Below are 20,445 nucleotides of genomic sequence, written 5' to 3'. Positions count from 1 at the left end.
TCACTGCTGGGATGGAGCAGTACCTGGTTTCCTGCAGACATAAGGTTTAGAATTGAGGCCACACAGTTCTCATTTAGTTTCATCAGACCAGAGAATCTTGTTTCTCACAGTCTGAAGGTCCTTCAGGGGCTTTTTTTTTTTTCCAAAAGCATTGATTAAATTCATCTCAGCAAAGATTAAGAGAACTGGGAGGAAGCTGAGCTAAATTTCAAGTGTTGTTGCAAAGGGTCTGAATACTTACACCAACCCTATTTTTAGTAAATGTGTAAAAATTTCTAAAATTGTGTTTCCACTTTGTCAGGATGGGTTACTAGGTGTAGATTACTGAGAATAAAAATGATTTTTTTTACAACTGGAGCATCAGGCTGCAACAGAAGTAAATTGAATAAAGGGAAGGGGGTCTGAAGTCTGAGGAACAGAAATGGTCCGAATAAGACCTAAAGGAAACGATATCTGTCGTCTTAGGAGCAGAAAAATGTCTGCCGGCCGTTTCTCTTGAGGTAAAGCAAGCCGTCTGCTAATTAAAAGATCTGCTCTCTGTTCTCCAGCTCCTCTACGCTGCTTTTCATTCTGTCCTTGGGCAAAATCCTGAATCCCAAATTGCTCCCAGAGGCTGTGCTGTCGTGTAAATGGGTATTAAAATTAGAAGCTGATAAGCCTCGGCCATCAGTGTGTGAATAAATGGGCTAAAGGGCCTGTGCTTTAAAGCACTGTGAGTGTTTGGAAGCCAAGAAAGGCGCTCTATAAGGGCATTGCATTTACCACTATAAGAGCCTCCGAGGACGAGCTGCATGGGCAAAACCACTCATAAAATAGACAACGTAGGAGGAGGAGGAGAAAATGGTCAGAAATATATTAGGGAGCAAGTACAAGTGCATGTCAGACAAAGAGAAAGCTTTATGTTTCCTTCAGCTAAAAGGTTCGTCTGGAAGTCTTTCTGTGAAGAGGAGACGCCGTCTTTCAGCTCTGATGTATATTTCTGTGTCTGTAGGTGTATCCAGAGCTCCAGATTACCAATGTGGTGGAGGCCAACCAGCCAGTCAGCATCCAGAACTGGTGCAAGAAGGGACGCAAGCAGTGTCACAGCCACATGCACATCGTGGTGCCCTACCGCTGCCTGGGTGAGTCCTAACGTGGTTATTACTCTATCAGTGATTCTTAAAGCTCCTGTTAGGAGGTTTGAACTGATAGACAATCAGAATAAAATCAAATGTGATGCTTATGTTAAATCTCTAAGAGCAAATAAGAGCATCAGCGACAACATTGACGGTTACGGTGTTCTAACTTTTAAAAGAAGCCAAGACGATTCACAGCAAGATAACGGAGGCTCACAAAAGCAGGATAAGAATTTTAATCAGAGAAATATTAACTGTATGCACTTTTATAATTAGTTAATCTTATACATTCTTTTCATTCCTTTTATTAATTTATTATCATGACTATGTATGTTTCATGAAATTTAGTTCATTTTTGAAATTTAATTTATTCAATTCTTAATATCATTATCAGCCATTTCCTTTTTTCCTCTTATATGTTTACCCTTTTTTAATTTATTTATTTTATTTTTATTTTATTTTTATTTTATTATTTAAAAAATTGTTTGTTTTTTATTTTATATTATTGTTATTATTGAGTGATTCTTTTATTTTATTTATTTGTTTATTTTTTGAAACATGCAAAGACTGTATAAGTCATGGGTGGATTTTATTTTTCGTTTTTTATTTTATTAAAAAAGGAAAAATATTAACTGTATGCATTTTTATAATTAGTTAATCATACACATTTTTTTCATTTTTTTTATTAATGTATTATCATGACTCTATGTTTTCTGACCTTTAGTTCCTTTTTGTAATTTAATTTATTTAATTCTTAAAATCATTGTTATCTATTACCTTGTTCCTCTTATATGTTTACCCTTTTTATTTTATTTTGTTAATTAATTTATCTTATTTTATTTTATTATCTTATTTTATTATTTTTATTAAAAATTTGTTTGTTTTTTTATCTTATTTTTTTACTATTGTTGTTTGATTTTTATTTTTTATTTTTATTTATTTATTTATTTTTTTTGAAACATGCAAAAACTGTATGTCATTAGTGGATTTTTTTTATTATTTTATTGAAAAAAAAAAAGAAATAAAAATGTTAACTGTATGAAACATGGACATAACATCATCAACCCACTGTCTTTTGAAAAGGCCAAAATGGAGGTCACCATTTTGGAAATGTTGAGTAAAAAACCAACTTCAAATCAACCTCAGTGGGCCTTAAACCCCCTTCCAAACCACCACAGCCCTACCCTGTCAATAAACTTAACCACGACCTCTGCATTTGGATAGATTTAGGGGGTCTAAATACTTTCTGAGTACTCTGTATACCCTAGATCGGTGAATTTTGCCAAGTAACACCCTTCTAGCTTGGGCAAACAAACCCAAATAAAAGAAGTCATCATTTCGTTGCAGAGCCAAATAAACCCCTCTAACAGCCCGGCATGTTGTTGTCTAATAAAATTCCCTGTTTGCCTGCCCCCCTCTGCTGTCTTGAATTTAAGAGTCTTTTCAATCCAAGAAGCACCCTACTAAATGGCGTATCGCTGTTTTCTTTAAATGGATGATTATGACATACTGGGAGGAAAAAATGTCTAAAAAGTTGTCTCAGTCTCTCGGCAGTCAGCTCCTGCAGGGCAGGGACAGCTCAGTGTCTCTGTCTGACACGTCTCGTATTGAGGGGAAATTATTTTGTTTATTCAAACAGGGCTCGTCTGCAAAAACAAAACTTTTCTATCGGCTGGATTCCTGAGTAGATGTCTAGATTTGTAGTCTGATCACAGAGAAGTCTGTCGCTCTCCTCTTTTATTGAAAAGTTGTGCTGCCTTTGTGTCTGGCTTGTATGACTGCTGTGCATTTGATATTCATGTAGCATCGGATAAGTCTGACTTTAAACGTGCCTCGGCGTAGGAGTTAAGTTGGACTTAAGGTTACACTAAGGCCAGCTTGTGCGGTCTAGATGTGGCTTTGATTGTCATTACTGGCACACTACTCTGGATCAAATGTTTGATTGTAAGTACCAAAGACAGATCTTAGAACCCTACAGTGACAGTGTTGAGAACAGGTAGTCTGGCTTTGACTGCTTTGATATCATCGAACAGAAAAGTCTACAAAAAACTACACCTGTGAAGTTTCTACCAATATAGAAATGGGCTTTAGAGACCTATTTTTCATTTGAACAGGCTGTAAACACATTTATTTCTGCTTTTAATGTGGATATTATATAATGAAACTGAAAAGGGATCCTTTAATTTTTGGAGCCAGCCTCCAGAGCAGTGCATCTCAACTGGTTCAGCGTCAGGACCCACCAAGACCTCCTTAACAATGACCCAAATCAACCTCAACTGTGGCGGGTTTTTCCTTAGTTTGTGGTGTATTATATTTAATTTTATCCCCATCGCCTTACACTAACCATAACCTTTAGGGTAGGGGTCATCAGCTCCATTTGCATGAGGGCCAGATTTTCTTAACAGAAGCTGTGGGGGCTGAAGATTGAGATTAACTACAATAAAATCAATATTTGGTCCGATATACATATTCTTGTACAAAGATTATGCCCTTTAACAGAACTTTTAGCCCTTTGAGATCAGCCCCTGTCACCTATACTGCAGCCAGCCACAAGGGGGCGATTGAAATATTTAACCACATATTTCTGGAGCCCCCATGATGTCCATTACTGAGTTTGATACTAATATGATATGTCATGATTGCCCCAGCAGAAACAGATCTTCAGAGTAGATTCTAAAAAAGAGAAACTGCACCCACAAAGAGACTTGCATTGAAGATTGATGTGAAAAACCACAGCTTTAATCAAGATAAGACTGTTGGGTACACGTTACCATGCCAACTACAGTCTTCCTCTATCAATAAAGGCCAAAAATATATCTTTGGAAAGATTTCATTCCATCCCTCTTACATTTTATGAATTCGATAATCTTCTGAGGACCAGATGGGAAGTTGTTTGGGGGGTGGGGGTGGGGGTTGATGTGGCCTCAATGCCGCCAGTTGATGATCAATGCTTTAGGGCAGGGGTGTCAAACTCAATCACAGCAGGGGCCGGATTCTGGATTCAGGACTAACCTGAGGGCCCAACAGGCTCACCTTGTAACCAGAAACTGTCAACCTTGTTTCACCAGTAATAAAATATGAAAAAAAAAGAAAACTTAGCACTGATGGTAAACGATTTTGACATTTAGAAAGTTAAAAAGATAAGTTTAAAGGCTCAAAATCTGAGAAAAGTCAATTTATTCACTAAAAAGATCAAAACATAAAATTGACATTGAAAAATAATGTTTTTTAATGTCTAATATATTAGGAAGAAGTCAAAATCATGAGTTTAAAAGGTCAAAATATGAAATAAAACTTGTAATCAGGAAATTTAAAGTCAAAATGTGATTCAAAATGCCAAAATTACCTAAAAGGTCAAACTATGGGATTATGAAGTCAAAGTCTTGAGCTGAAAATATGAGATAAAATACAAAATAATTAGTTAAAAAGGTCAAAATATCACTTAAAAATTAGAATTAAGAATCTTAAAGCTCAAAATATTATGAGAAGTCCAAATTATGAGCTGAAATGCTCAAAGTATGAAATTTAAAGTCAAAATCCTAAGTTTGAGTCCTAATTGTGAGAAGCTAAATTGAAAATGGGAAATTAAAACACAATTTAATTTATTTTCCTACATTCCTGACGTCTTATCTAAATATTTTTATGCCTTACTTTTTCAGATTTTGTGACTTAACAAGGATATCTTAAATCTTTAAGGATAAGTTCACATTTTTATACTTGAGGAAATCTGCAGACCTCAGACTGATGGGCCAGTTAGAACAGAAATATGAGATCCTCTTGCGGGCCAGATTTAACTGTTCCACGGGCCAGATTTGGCCCCCGGGCCTTGAGTTTGACACCTGTGCTTTAGGGATTGGTTGCCTGAACAACTGTTGTTGTTCTTCCATTAGTTTGTGGGGTGTTATTTTTTTAATTTTATCCCCCTTTAAACTTGCCCTAACCCTAACCTGTAGGATTTGGGTGCCTTACCTTAACCCTCTTTAGGCTTTCCCTAGTTTGTGGTGTGTTACATGAAATGTATCCCCCTCTGTACTGCATTTTGAATGTCATTCTGGTTCCGGCTGGGGAAATGTACGTCACTCCCCACCCCATGGTCGACGCCACCCCTTGTAGCAGTCTGCAGCCAGATCCTCTTTAATATTTCAGCTGTTTTTGACGAAAAATGAGGCGGTTTGGACTTGGCATGGAACAAGAGATGTGACACAACAATGACATGGAGATAAATCCTTCAAAATAAGAGCATGTCAAAGACTTTTGCCGAGTGTCACTGTTCCTGTTTGTGCCTTGCATGCTAACACAAAGTGGGCGCTAAGGTCAAAGCAAGGCTGATAGTGTTCTAAATATATCAAACACTTAAACCAGCAGGGAAGTTCCAGGTGACTCTGTCTGCAGAGGTGCACGGCCTGGATTCCCTGCTGGTGTTGTGACCAGTTTGTCAATAAAGCGGCTTTGCTGACTGGTATCTCCTTTGGCTTAAACACTTTGTATTGACAAGCACCTCTTATAACCCTGCTCAGAACTAAAAAACAACCACCGTGTTTCAGAGCGGATTTAATTTGATGGAGAAGAAGGTGAAAGGAAAAAACATCTAAAAACCATCAGGCATAGTTGATGTCAGCCTTTATTTTCACAGGGATGTTTGAATGACCAATTTGTGAAAGAGCTGCCTCTTGAATATTGATTTTGAATGGATATTTGTTTTCTGCTGCAGTTGGAGAATTTGTGAGCGATGCCCTGCTCGTCCCAGACAAGTGCAAGTTCCTACACCAGGAGCGCATGGACCAGTGTGAGAGCCACCTTCACTGGCACACCGTCGCCAAAGAGGTAACGCACACACAACAAACGCTACTTTACCGACAAGCGGGAACAGCGCCTGATGGTTTTTTGGGTCTCTTTAGTCCTGCGGAGACCGCACCATGAACCTCCATGATTACGGGATGCTCCTGCCGTGCGGCATCGACCGCTTCAGGGGGGTGGAGTTTGTTTGCTGTCCCGCCGAGGCTGAGCGTGACGCCGACAGTGCCGAGCAGGAAGCCGATGATTCAGACGTCTGGTGGGGCGGAGCCGAGACAGACTACTCCGACAACAGGTACACACATATAGACGCAACGACAAGTCTGCCCTATAAGCATATACAACCCTAATTCCAAAAAAGTTGGGTCGCATTGAAAAACGTATTTTCAAATTTCATAAACCCATTTTTTTATTCATAACAGAACATAAGCAACATATCAGATGTTGAAACTGAGACATTTTTCCATTCATGAAAAATCTGAGCTCATTTTAAATTTGAAGGCAGCAGAACATTCCAAAAAAGTTGGGACAGGGATAAGCTGTGTAGAGAATGCATGGATGGGCCATGTTTACCATTGTGTAGCATCACCTCTTCTTTTTACAACACTCTGTAAACATTAGGGAAGTGAGGAGGCCAGTTGTCAGAGTTTTGGGAGAGTAGTGCTGTCCCATTCTTGCCTGGTGTAGATTTCCAGCTGGGTTTTTGTTGCCAGATTTTTTGTATTACGCTGCTTCAGTGTTTTCTGTTGGTGAAAGGTTCAGCAGATGGACCTTATTGTGAAGACATGCTGTTGTGACGGATTCGGTATGTGGTCAAGGGTTGTCTTACTTTCCTGAAAGAGACATCATCTGGAAAGGAGCATTTATAATATATGTATAATTTTGTTTTTTTCCTGAAATTGTTCAACTGTTTTTAGATGCAGGATTTCACAGATTGGTGCACCTCTGCCCATCTTTACTTCTAATAGACTCTTCTTCTCTAAAATGCACCTTTTATACTCAGTCATGCTACTGACCTGTTGCCATTTAACCTAACTAGCTGTAAAATGCTCCTCAAGCTGTTTTTCACTGGCACCACTTACTTTTCCAGGCTTTTGTGCCCTGTCCCTACTTTTTTGAGACTTGTTTGTGCTATCATATTCAAAATGAGCGAATAACTTTCTTGAAATGTTAAAATGTCTCAGTTTTGACATCTGATATGTTGTTTATGCTCTGCTGTGAATAAAATATGGGTTTTTAAGATGAGACAATCATTGGCTGGCTTTGTTTACACTTTAGACAGCGTCCCAACTTTTTTGGATTTTTTCTCGCATGAATATGGATCATCAAGTATAAAGGGATTCATTAAAATTGATTTAATGTAAACGTTCATGCTTTTATTCTGAAAACTCAGACTAACCCAGCTAGTCAATGTTGATTTATATCATAACACATGTAGATAAATAAGGCCAGGAATATGTCTGATGATCCTTAAAACCTCCAGCCTTCTCATTTCCACTCCAATTTCTCCCCTCTCTTCCTCCTTCACCTTCATTTCTCTCATCCCTCTTCCTTTCCCAGTATGGTGCGCGAGCCCGAGCCAGCAGAGCAGCCAGAGGAAACCAGGCCATCTGTGGTAGAGGAGGACAACCAGGAAGAGGAGGAGGAGGAGGCGGAGGAGATTGTGCCCGCGGAGGAAGACGACGAGGAAGAAGAAGAGGAGGAGGACGTGCTCGACAACGACCGTGACGGAGACGGGGAGGAGGACGAGGAGGCGGTGGAGGAAGAAGACGAAGAGGAGGAGGAGGGAGATGACGACATTGTGGCCACACTTGACGATGACGCCGACGAGTCCACCACCAACGTAGCGATGACGACCACCACCACTACGACCACCACAGAGTCTGTGGAGGAGGTTGTCAGAGGTGAGAAATCCTTAAAAGCCCAAACTCTAAAGTGAGGAAGCACCTTAATCAGGCGACAGCTTCCTTTACATTAAGATTAATGCGGCTTAAGCCCAGAATCACAACACTAAACATGTTTTGACTTCGCTTTGCTAAACACAATTGGACATCATGTTCCTTGTGCATTAATTTACTGCTGTCATTTTTCTTATTGAGCTCATTTATCATCTTTGAGCTTTCATTAGCTACGTCCCATTACGATCACAATTGGTTGTTCCAGATTTGGTCCTTCTTTGTAGTGGAAAATTGGTCTGAATATAAAGAAAGCAACCCCATCTGCTACAGTATAGCCTTGCTTCCATGCCATTCACATTCTCAATAAAATACCAAACTATCCCTTTAAGTCTGATATTTTCAGGTGACTTTACGTTTTGATTTTTGTTTTTTTCTGGTCGTATCCTGCTCTGAGATTCATGTGGAGTGTTTGTGTGTATGTGTCCTCCAAGATGTGTGCTGGGCCAACGCAGAGACTGGTCCATGCCGGGCCATGCTGCCCCGCTGGTACTTTGACCGCCAGGAGGGCCGCTGTGCTCAGTTTATCTACGGCGGCTGCGGAGGAAACAGGAATAACTTTGACTCAGAGGAGTACTGCCTGTCTGTGTGCAGCAGCGTCAGTAAGTCCTACAGACAGCAGCGGCAGCTCACTGGCTCAGCCGCAAGTTTCCCCTCTTTGGTTTGTCTCTAACCTGCACTCTAACGGAGACTCCTTAAAAACACAGTATCGTCAGCATATTGGTGGAATTTAATCACAACAATAATCTTCCCATGTTTTAGCAGACAGAAGGTAATTGATCTTTTTAAGTACAATTGTGATCATGCTACTCTTATGATGACAAGTCTTGATTTTAAAGAAATTTCAACCAGACTGTCGGTAAATCTGTCAACACACAAAAAATCTGTAGCTCCTCTGCCTCACATGAGAACACATTAGTATTATTTAGCACCAGATTCAGGTAGAGAGAATCAAGGTTTTGACCAAAATAGAAGGACTTTTTATCAACTAAAACTGAACTAGAATGTTGTTACGTTTTTTTGTAAATCAAAACTAGAAAAACTATAGAGGTTAGAAATGTCCAAAATGGAACTAAAAGTGTAGAACATTTAAATCTTAAGATTAAAATCATTTTCATGTCAAGGACAACCCGAACAAAAAACATGAAGTTGGGAATAATTTTGAGGCCAATTTTGTTGCACCTTTCTATTCTAAGGAAGAGGATTAGGGACAAACAATGTTTTTGATTTGCAGTTTTTTTAACCTGAGAAAAGTCAGGATTCTGACTTTAATCTCAGAATTCTGAATTTAATCTCAGAATTCTGACTTTGATTCCAGGATACGGACTTTAACCTCAGAATTCTCAGAATTCTTACATTCTCTGAGAATTTGGACTTTATCTCAAGAATATGGACTATTTTTCTAAGATTTCTTGCCTTTAATCTCAAAATTGGGAGGGTAATCTCAGAATTCTGACTTTGGTTTCACATTTTTGACTTTAATCTCAGAATTCTGACTTTAATCTCAGAATTCTGACTTTAATCTCAAAACCCTGACATTAATCCCAGAATTCTGATTTTTTTCAGAATTCTGACTTTGATCTGAGAATTCTGATTTTTTTTTCAGAATTCTGACTTTACTCTCAGAATTCTTTCTTATTCCTCAGAATTCAGGCTTTAATCTCAGAATTCTGACTTTGATTTTAGAATTTTGAGTTCAATCTAAGAATCCTGATATTAATTTCAGAATCACGACTTTGAACTCAGAATTCTGACTTTACTTTCCGAATCCTGACTTTGATCTCAGAATCCTGACTTTAATCTCAGAATTCTGACTTTGATCTCAGAATTCCGAGTTTAATCCCAGAATCCTGAGTTTTATCTCAGAATCCTGACTTTAATCTCAGATTTCCAACTTTGAATTCAGAATTCAGACTTTGATCTCAGAATTCTGACTTTGATTTCAGAATTCTGAGTTTAATCTCAGAATTCTGACTTTGATTTCAGAATTCTGAGTTTAATCTCAGAATTTTGACTTTAATCTCAGAATTCTAACTTTTTTTCAGAACTGGGACTTTAATCTCAGAAATAGGACGTTCTCTCAGAATTTAATTAGTTTAATCTCAAAATTAGGAAAAAAAAGTTTTTAAAAGTTAAATCCCAGCTCTGCACTTTTTAACAGCTTTTCATCCTCATGTTAAAAACATCATATTTGGGTAACAGTGATGTAATATATAGTAAGTAGATTTCTTGGAGAGTATTTTTAAATAGAAAAGTTAATAAAAACCTCAAAAATCTAAAGGGAATTAACCGGGCCCAGGCCCAAGGATAGGGGCGGGCATCCTTGCCTGTCCCAGTTCTTTGTCCTGGTCCATATAGGTCCAGTCTCAGGCTCAGGCAGAGAGCACCTACTTCTTTTTTCCTGAAAAAGGCTCCTAGGTCCACTTTTGGGTCCTGAGCCACCACTTTAGAACAGTCTCTTTTGAAGTGCTGTGTTTTTAAGGAGTCCGTCTTTGACTAGCCGCCTGACATTAACCACCACTCAAACGTTCCTCCTTGCTTGGTGTGCTTCTCTTCTAGACGCTGTCAGCTTCAATCCTGGCTAACCTTTACTTTTCCCTCTCTGCCTCTATGTGTCTGACAAATAAACGTGTTTGCACTAAACACAGACTTTACCTTTCCCATAATCCCCAGTGGATTCTTAAAACCCGACCGTCTGTGCCTCTCTCTGATCCTTTCACTTCAGCTTGTCGGTGGAATCTAGTTTAGATGGAGAGGAGTTTTTGTGCACGCCAAAGCAATAAAAAGAAATCCTGTTTTACTCGATTGCTTTTGTGCACCCACAGGGAGGAGAGTCGGCTTTTATGAGAAGCAGATTCAAGCTGATTTTCTATTAAAATGAAGCAGTGAAACAAAACAATGCACTCCCGTGACAACTGTTGGATACAGAAGCTTCATTTTCATGCACAATTTGCTCCAGATTTCCCTGCAAGTTGCCATGGTTGCACGCTTGTTGCCCTATGGGGGGATGTATGCTAAGTGCTGTAATTTCTATTATTACAGCTGTTTCACACCCTTCGTCTTATATCTGCCTTTAACATGAACACGAGCTGTGAAATCATCCAGGCAGGAATTACTCCACAGTAATCCTCACCTCGCTGCACATTATCCCTGAAAGCTTTCCCAGTGAAAACATTCAGGTTAATTCATAACATTCACAAATCAAGCTGCACTGCAAAACTGAAAAAACTCATCAATACGTCATTACACAGTCCCTGCACCACGATGTTATGATTGATTATAAGTGGAAACGCTGGAAATGAGCAGGATAGCTCTCACCATCTTATTATGTTTGCCATTAAAATTTCACAATAATGGCGCTCTGAAAGAACAATAACTCCTCGCCGTTCTCCGTGATCATTCATTCAAAAGATTGGATGTCCAGGTGAGTGTTTGGAGCGTCTGATGCTGATTTCGGCGTTGTGTAAGGTTCGCTGACCTTCATCGATGAACGTGAGCGCCTCAGTCATGATCCGCCCCACAGCCAAAATGGAGTCATGTTTTCTCCATCTCCCTATACTCTGATCTAAATTTATCCACGCCGCGTGTGTGTGTGCGTGTGTTTAGGTGTGAAAGTGTGCCGTGTGCATGTGAGTGTTTTGGGATTGCAGTTCTGCTCTAGTGAGTAATGTAGAGGTGAAAAAGGCTGCAGTGTCAGCTCCTCTACCCCACACTCATACTCTCGATGAAAAGAGTATTTAAAGTCTGTGTGATAATAAAGGAAACTTAAGCTTTCCACCACTGCAAGTTCACACCACTGCGACTGATGCATTAGTTTAATTTATCTCTGAAGTTACTGCGCAATAAATCCATCTCTACAAGAGGGACAGTACAGCATAATAAAAAAAAAATTCTGTCTTTATCATTGTGATCAGCACATTAAAACAAAGTAATGCTTTGTGCCTTTTCAAAACATTATTTACATCGCTGACAGCCACTCTCAAAGACTGTTTTTCTGAAACATCATCTCCTTCAGAACAGAAAGCAGTTAAACACTAAAACAGTAAAGATTGACAGCTTCTGATTAGGGTTGACCTGCCAAACCTGATTACAAAACATTAAATAAAGCAAAGTCTGCTTACAGGAAGAAAGCCCATCCTCCATGAAAACACTTAAACACAGCAGGATTAGCTCCAAAGCTCTATTAGCTGTGTTAGTTATGTAGAAAACTGAGTTAAATAGCTAACAAGGCTAACATAGCTACATAACAAATGTAGCTAAAGGTGTGAAACAAAGTGGCTATGGGATTTATTTAGCTATATAAGCAACATTGGCTATGTAGCTGTGTGGCTTTTGTAGCTACATAGCCAGTGTAGCTTAAGGGAGACTCACAGTGGCTATATTAGCTCTGCACCCTCTTAGCTGCATTGGCTATATAGCTAATGTTGCCACATAGCTAACAAAGCTACATAGCCGTTGTAGTTAAATGTAGTCTCACAAAGAAGCTCCTGAACTACAGTTGCTACATTGGCTAGCTTCAGCTATTTTTGTTCAATCTTACATTGCTAAAGCTTACTTGCTACATAGCTAACAAAGTTACATAGCCAATGTAGCTAAAGGCAAGCTCACAAAGCAGCTGTGTGAGCTGCATTAGCTACATTGGCCATGTTGCTAACATGGCTGCATAGTTTATATAGGTAAAGGTAAAATCAGAAAGCTGCTACGTGATTTATCTACTTACGCTTTCTCCATAGCTATGTTAGCTTTGCTACGTTAGCTTCAAGTTTTTTTGCTCAAGTTCTCATTGTTAAAGCTAACTTAGCTACATTGACTCAAGTTGAAATGTCTATTAATAGCTAGTGTTGCTATGTTAGCTTTAGCTACATTGGCTTCAGCTATGTTAGCTTCATCTATGTAAGCTCACATTGCTAAAGTAAACTAAGCTACATTAGCTTGTGCAGTATTTATTACATAGCTACCATAGCAACATTATTTTAGCTATGTTAGCTTTAGCTCTGTTTGCATTAGCTTTAGCTTAAGCTAAGGAAGCCAAAGTCAACGTTCGAATAACTGCTACTAAAACAGGTCTATACATAATTTGATCCCGGATTAGACTGCAGATCTTTTCTCTGCTTAGTCTCTAATGTTTTGCTATTTCATGGATGTTACTACCAGAATTTGTTTATGAATAAATCTGATTAAAAGAAAATTAAAGGCATAGTACCGGCAAACTACAGCGCTTCGTTCATCTCGTCCTGAATCTTTTGTCTGAACTGACCTTAATGGGTCATTTGGAAAAAATCAAATACAACAGTAATGCCCCACATCACTCCGCCAGTTTATTTGTGTGAACTGAACCTTTAAATGTTTCTCTAACCAGCCTTTGTCGTAGGTCAAACTACAAGCTGGGTTGTTTTTGAGTCCTGTGCAGTCAGGCGCCGCCGTCAGACGTAACCAATTTCACACGGCGGTCGACCTTCACGCCCGCACCCTCACAGCCGTCCACTTTCACTCTTGTGAGAGATAATCAACTTTCACTGATTAAATTCACGCTGTATGTGGTCCAATTATATTTCTGGCTGCCAACTCGTCGGATGAGTCGGAGCTTTCCGAGCCTGTAGGAGAAACTCCAGCGTCAGTGTCTCGCTCTGAATGAAGTTATATAAAAGGAGAGGTTTAACAAAGCTCTGCAGGTCATCTGAGGTATGCACTTGTTTGTTTTTGGAGGTTTCTGCCTTCCAGCTATGGCTAACGTCCTCTTTTATTTCACTCTGAAATTTCCCTCTAACCCTATTAACCACAACTAGACCCAGTTTGTGTTTGTCTTTGTGCGTGCTGAATAGAGAGCGCAGTAAAAAAAAAGCCTCTTTGAAAGCATCTCTCTCTCTCTCTCTCTCTCTCTGCCTTCTATTCATGCAGTTCCCACAGCCACACCCAGCTCCCCTGATGCCGTCGACCACTACCTGGAGACACCTGCTGACGAAAATGAGCACGCCCACTTCCAGAAGGCCAAAGAGAGCCTGGAGGCGAAGCACCGCGAGAGGATGTCTCAGGTACTGAGGAGGACAATGAAAGAGTCAAATTAAAGGACTAAATCAGGGTTATATGACTTGCTTTAAAGGGAAAATCTGGTGTTTTTTTTGCCTGGGCTCTACTGTGGAAACAAATGACTATATTTTTATATGAATAACAAAGCTACAATGTTAATCTGATGCATTAGTTATTTTGTTTATAACAAGTTGGTCTGAGTCAACATGAGCAGCAATGAGCAGAGACAGTGCCTATATAAAGTATTCACCCCCTTGGATGTTTTACCCTTTTATTGGTTTTATATATCAGTCATGGTCAGTATAACTTGGCTTTTTGACTAAATATTACAAAAAAAGATCTCTGTAATATAAAAGTGAAAACAGATTTCTGCAAAGTAATATCAGTTAAATAAGAATATGTAATGTAATGTTCACCCTGATCAGTATTCCTGGCTACCATTGCACCATGAAGACAAAGGAACACCCCAAGCTTTTTTGTCCATCAGACAAGACACCAAAAATGGCAGCATCATGCTGTGGGGATGCTTCTCAGCAGCTGGCCCTGCTATTTTGACCATGATTGATTTATAAAACCAGTAAATGGGGGTGAAATTTTTTTATCAGCTGTGTATCTCTGGCCTTTGGGTGCTGTTATACCTTATCTTCTTGGTTTTTGTGAAACAAAATTCAGTGATTTTGCTATGAAAGTGCAGTTTTCTTTGAGCTTGTGCAAAAGCTGTCGACTGAAATCTTAAGTAGACAAAACAACCAGAGCAACATTGCTTTAAAAAGCGTGCCTTTGTCCATTTTTATGCTGACTATTGCACAAATTGCCTGCGGTGAGAATTTGAACAATCCCTTTCAGCTCCACCTGTATGTCTGCCTTGTACTTTTCCTTCTTGGCAGTTCAAGCAGACATTAAAGCTTCAATGGCAGCAATCATACATGGTTTTACTTTGATAGGGGGAAGTTTCTCCAAGGATCGTGATGCAACGTTTGCAGAATTTGTTGCAAATCATACCCACAATTGCAAAACTTTTTCTGCCTATTTGTCTTTAAAATCCCTTTCAATCCCCAACATTCCTGTTGAAGCCGAGGATTTCTCCACAGCAGGGAGAAGACAAAGGTTGATCTAAGGATAGAAAATGGAGGCAGAAAAGGTGCGCCGAGAACAACGAATAGGTGCGGTTGTTAATCCCCCTCGGGGTGAAGCGGCCGAGCCAATTCCACTTTAATTGTATTCTTTAATCAAGCGGCTCGCTCTCCAGAAGAGAGCCAGATGGTCCGCGGGACAGCTTTCACAGTTTTCAAGGCTGCAGATAAGAACACTTAAAAGCTTGTAATGTTTCAAAATGTTTTTCTTTTTGGACGATTTTTGATCGCTCCATGTTGTTTAGCGTGGGTTGCTATAGGCGCAGCGGCGTCTGATTGCACACAGCTGACTTCACCTTTACACATACTGTTCGGTCATGCTGAATTAAAGAATCTACCCAGTGACTAAGAGGAAACCAAACATCTTTCTGTGGAGGACTAGAAAATGTTAGCTCTTGATTTTTCTTATCTTTATCCTGCTGCACTGTGACTCTAAAGACAGAACCTCCCTCCTATCACCCCTCTGAATCTGAAAACATCCTCCACACCAATGTTTGCCCTCCTCAGCCATGATCTTATCTGATCCAGGCGAGTAAAAGTCAGATTTTCTCCCTTTTAGTCAGACGTGAAAAGATTAGATCAACACCACAAAGAGCAACAGGATGTTTCACTCTAGTGTAAAATCAGCCTGCGATTGAAGCTGTGCAAAGTAAAGATTGACGGCTGCAATCAACGTTTTCCCTCTGTATTCTTCTCCGCAGGTGATGAGAGAGTGGGAGGAGGCTGAGAGGGAAGCCAAGAATCTCCCACGTGCCGACAAGAAGGCTGTGATCCAGGTAAGAAACATGCATGTATGAAATGGAAATAATCGGTGAGATTCGGCACCGTTTTAACTGATTCTTATTCGCAGCGCTTCCAGGAGAAGGTGGAGGCGTTGGAGCAGGAGGCGGCCAGCGAGCGACAGCAGCTGGTGGAGACGCACATGGCCCGAGTGGAGGCTCTGCTCAACGACCGCCGCCGCCTGGCCCTGGAGAGCTACCTGACCGCACTGCAGCAGGATCCGCCCAGGGTACGTTTGAGAATGGTTAACAGGATTTAACAGCAGAGACAGTCTCTATCTCTTGTGGTTTACTCGTCTCCTGCCATCCTCCAACTCACTGTGAGAAATCAGATCTACACCAGAGCATACGCTGTTGGTTACCTTAGCTTTTTACCTGCACAGAGACCTGAAAAACCATAGACCAGGGGTGTCCAAGCTGTCTTCACAGAGGGCCACATATTAAAAAATATAAGGATGTCTCATCCACTTTGATAGACCTAACCTTTAGTGTGTTTAGAGTTAGTAAAACCGATCCAGATGAAAGTTAATAAATGCACAGTAATTAAAGAAATGAGCAGAGAGGTAGTAAACGTTTTAGGACTGTTAGTGCTTAAAGGTGATTAGCATGACATTTTTACTAAACTGGACCTTTAGCAAAGCAAACAAAGAGGCCCAGTCAGGTTTTTGAGATCCAGTTTCTTTCTCCGAGTGTAGAAAAAATAAGAATTCTGACTTTTGTCTAATAATCCTGACTTTATTCATCAGAATGCTGACTTATTTTCTCATAATACTAAGCAGCACTAAGACCTTTGTTTTCTAAGATTTCCCCCAGGACTGTCTGACTGCAGATCAGTTACCCAAGACGCCATATATCTCAGAAAGAATAGCCTTAATTTACCATTACAACGTACTTCCAGGCTTTGATTCACTTTTGTAATTCAGCTTAGTTCATAAAGTCTGGCAGTTGCATTCATGAAATAAACATTGCGAACATTACAGACTAAGCAACATTTAAATAACAGAGGGGAAAAGATCAGCAGTCTAATCTGGGATATAGACCCATTTAAGAAGTAGCCACCCAAACGGTGGGTCACTTGGCTTTAGCTAAAGCCAACATTGCTACACTGGCTAAGTAGTTAACGTTACAACATCAATAATAATAATAATGCATTTTATTTATAAGCGCCTTTCTGAACAATCAAGGTCACTGTACAGATAAAAGCAAGCACAATAAAAACAATAGATTAAAGCAAACAGTATAAAACAGGACAAAGAAATTACAAACAGTAGGCAATCCTGTATTAGCCAATGTAGCTAAGTTAACTTTAGCAACATAAGCTTTAGCAAGCATAGCTAAGGCTAATATAGCTACATAGATAACTTAGATACAAAGCCAATTGCTTTGTAAGCTTAGCTTTAGCCATGTTATATATTTAAGCTACGCAAGCTACCTAGCTAATAGAAAACATGGATGCATTGCTAACTGATCTTGAAACTTAGCTTTAGCTATTATCTACATAAGCTTCGTAGTTACATAGATAACATGGATACATGGATAACTACTCTGTAAACTTAGCTTTAGCTATGTTACCTACATAAGGTACGTAGCTACAAGATACTGTAGATATGTGGCTAACTGCTTCGTGAGCTTAGTGTTAACTGTGTTTTTATTTAAGCTACATAAGCTAGGTAGATAACATAGCCATGATACTAACTGCTTCGTTAGCTTAGCTGTAGCTAAGTTATCCAAGTAAGCTGCATAGATATTGTAGCCACATAGCTTTCTGCTCTGTGAACTAAGCTTTTGCTACATTACTCAGCAAGCTATGTAAGCTATGTAGATAATGAATCTACATTGCTAACTGTTTTCTGAGCTTAGCTTTAGCTACATTATTTACATAAGCTACGTAGCTACATAAAAAAACAGCTTTCATACCTGCATTGTCAGCTTAGCTTTGTAGCTATGATCAGAGCAACTCTGATTTGAGATCACGTCATGTTGTGTGGGGGGCGGGACCAAGGACAGTCAAGCACTCACTTGAGGAAGCACAACAAACCCAGCCATGGGGACAGATGATGGGAAATGTGAAGCATAAAGGTAGATAGATGTCAGAAATAAAGGAGCAGCCTGTTGATTTTTGGGAAGAACAACTAGTCCTGTAGAACCTACCATATTCACACTGACGAGGAGAGGAGCTGGTTTTACACTGGTTTTAGGATTGCTGGAGCATCCCTAAATTTAATCTCAGCACCTATAAAAAAAATTCTGAAAACACAAATCACACAACATGTGATAAGGCTAAAACTGACCAGAAAAAGCCAAATGAAGGATTGGTTTTGTCATATATGAAGCTCTCTGATATTAAAATGTAAGCTGCTTTTCTCCCAACGCTGCCTTATGTAACCTGATAGGATATTTTTATTAGAGTGAAAGCCTTGTAAAGCTAACTTATGATGAGTTTAGGGCCTGTTGAACTGAAGCAACAATGAATATTTGGGTGTTTCTTCGGAGTTTAACTAGTTTGAACGTCCTTTTGGCTGTAAGAATCCTTCACTGTTGAATTAAGCAGATTTTAAGGAATCGGGGGAAACACTCTGAGAAGTTACATCCAAAGCTGGTGTATGTGAATGATTATAACCCAAAAAGCCTGTATTCTCTGCTCTTTAAACTTCTTTAAGCTGTATGATGTTTTCTAATGTATTCTGAATGGTTATACAGGACCATCTACATCCAAAATTGGTGTCCCAGTCGTATTACTTCCTCAATGTTTTGACTTATGTAAGCTTTAAGCTTATGTTGCACAAATTCTGATGATATAAGGCACTGAAAAGACACGGAAATTACTTCACAAGTAGGCACTGGTTGACTATTTTTAGCAGGGATTTGAAGGTTTTGATCAAAAGTGCTCCAGTGCTAGTTTGTGTTCTCTTGTGTCGGTGTTTCTACATATTACCATTTTGCTTTGTTATGCTGCCCCCTACTGTTGAAGGCCAGTGCTACACCATATACAAAGTGCAACATGCTCATTAGTTAGAGTGATTTTACCCTTTCTAATCTGCTTGGAAGACGATTTTAAGGACATAAATCAAGTGGAATCACTAGGTTTCCTCTTTATAAAGCCCTTTGTACTGTAAAGCTGTATAAAACCAGATAAATGTTATGATTGCAATCCACACCACATTTTTGTCCTTAACTCCCCCAGCTGCTTGATTGTGGGGATTTGGATCAACTCTGTGTTTTACAACTTCCTTTTGTTTCACATCCAGGCTGCGTATAAATAAATCTCACTGTCCTTCCTCAGCGCTGAACCATCTGTCTCCTTCTCCCCGTCTGTATTTTGCAGCCTCGCCACGTCTTCAGCCTGCTGAAGAAGTACGTGCGCGCCGAGCAGAAGGACAGGCAGCACACCCTGAAACACTTTGAGCACGTCCGCATGGTGGATCCTAAGAAGGCTGCACAGATCAGACCTCAGGTAGAGGCTGCTTTAAAGCTGTTGGACTTTAAATGAGGGGGCAGTTCTGTAAAATACATAATGCATGATTTCCTCTGTGTTAAAGGTGCTGACCCACCTGCGTGTCATTGAGGAGCGTATGAACCAGTCTCTGGGACTTCTTTACAAGGTACCCGGGGTGGCCGATGACATCCAGGACCAAGTCGGTGAGTCTGCCGTTGGAATTTTTTCTTTGACACTTAAGACTGAGTGTCAAACTATGATATATGGCCATGTAGAAGACATAAGTTCACATATTATCCACTGCATTTTAAGAAAAACATGGTTTATTCACAATTTCTGGAAACAGCACTACATTACCCACAATCCTAGAGTGGTACAGTGACATCCCTGATTGGTCAGCCCACCTTTACCTGCGAAATCTGCATTTTGCTGCTTCTATTGAATTTGACAGTCAATTTTTAAACAGGGCAAAGATGATATATGGTCAGATAGAAAACTGGAGCTAGTACAACTTTAATTCCAGAAAAGTTGGGACACTGTGACATTTTCAAATCTCATAAACCAATTTTAGTCACAGTAGAGCATAACATATTTTGACACAGACATGTTCATTAAAAATATTAACTTATTTTGAATTTGATGGCTACAGTACATTTCATAAAAGTTGGGACAGGGCAACAAAAGGCTGGAAAAGTAAGTGTTACTTATGAAAACAGCTGGAGGAGCAATTTCCAACAATTAAGGTCTGGTTCTGTTTGGTATGGTATGGTAGGTGTTTATTTGTGTTGGAAAGGGTCCCAACCAACTGACCCACACCATCCTATTTTTGGCACCCTTGCGTAGGAGTGCCAAGCTTACCTATCCGTCCCAAAAAGGTTGAGCTACACACACAGTAGAGGGTTTTCTCACGACTGCTCAGTCAGGCTGAGTGGCAAGGCAGTCTGCTCTACGAGGAGGGGATGAAAACAGGAGGAAAACCGACTAATATCCACTTAGATTAAGGGTGTTTGGACTCAGCAGTTTCCCCGGACTGTGGACATTAATATGTGGCCACACAACAGGTTTCCAGGATTTTCTTACTTAATCTATTTCATTTTAACCCCAGCTTACCCTTTATTTTATTTTTGTTGTGACAAATTCTCACAGTGCAAGTCTCAACTTTTATATATATATTTTATATATTGTTGAAACTGTTAAGGAGTCGGA

General features: G+C 39.7%; 1 protein-coding gene across 2 annotated transcripts in view; it reads left to right on the top strand.

Annotated features, from left to right (window-relative positions):
• appa (amyloid beta (A4) precursor protein a) overlaps positions 1-20,445 on the top strand; it is an 85,872-nt gene that overhangs the window by 45,911 nt on the left and 19,516 nt on the right. Inside the window, exons 3-12 of one of the 2 annotated variants that reach the window (XM_041781547.1) lie at positions 992-1,121; positions 5,827-5,939; positions 6,014-6,204; positions 7,470-7,813; positions 8,299-8,466; positions 13,763-13,896; positions 15,726-15,800; positions 15,875-16,033; positions 19,129-19,257; positions 19,343-19,442. In XM_041781547.1, the coding sequence (XP_041637481.1) occupies positions 992-1,121; positions 5,827-5,939; positions 6,014-6,204; positions 7,470-7,813; positions 8,299-8,466; positions 13,763-13,896; positions 15,726-15,800; positions 15,875-16,033; positions 19,129-19,257; positions 19,343-19,442 (1,543 nt within the window). The remainder of the gene's footprint in view (positions 1-991; positions 1,122-5,826; positions 5,940-6,013; positions 6,205-7,469; positions 7,814-8,298; positions 8,467-13,762; positions 13,897-15,725; positions 15,801-15,874; positions 16,034-19,128; positions 19,258-19,342; positions 19,443-20,445) is intronic. The other variant, XM_041781548.1, reaches the window with a different exon arrangement.

This window comes from Cheilinus undulatus, linkage group 24 (assembly GCF_018320785.1).
Source record: "Cheilinus undulatus linkage group 24, ASM1832078v1, whole genome shotgun sequence".
Lineage (NCBI taxonomy): Eukaryota > Metazoa > Chordata > Actinopteri > Labriformes > Labridae > Cheilinus > Cheilinus undulatus.
Note: the sequence above shows the minus strand (reverse complement) of the source record. Positions and strands in the feature narration are given on the sequence as shown.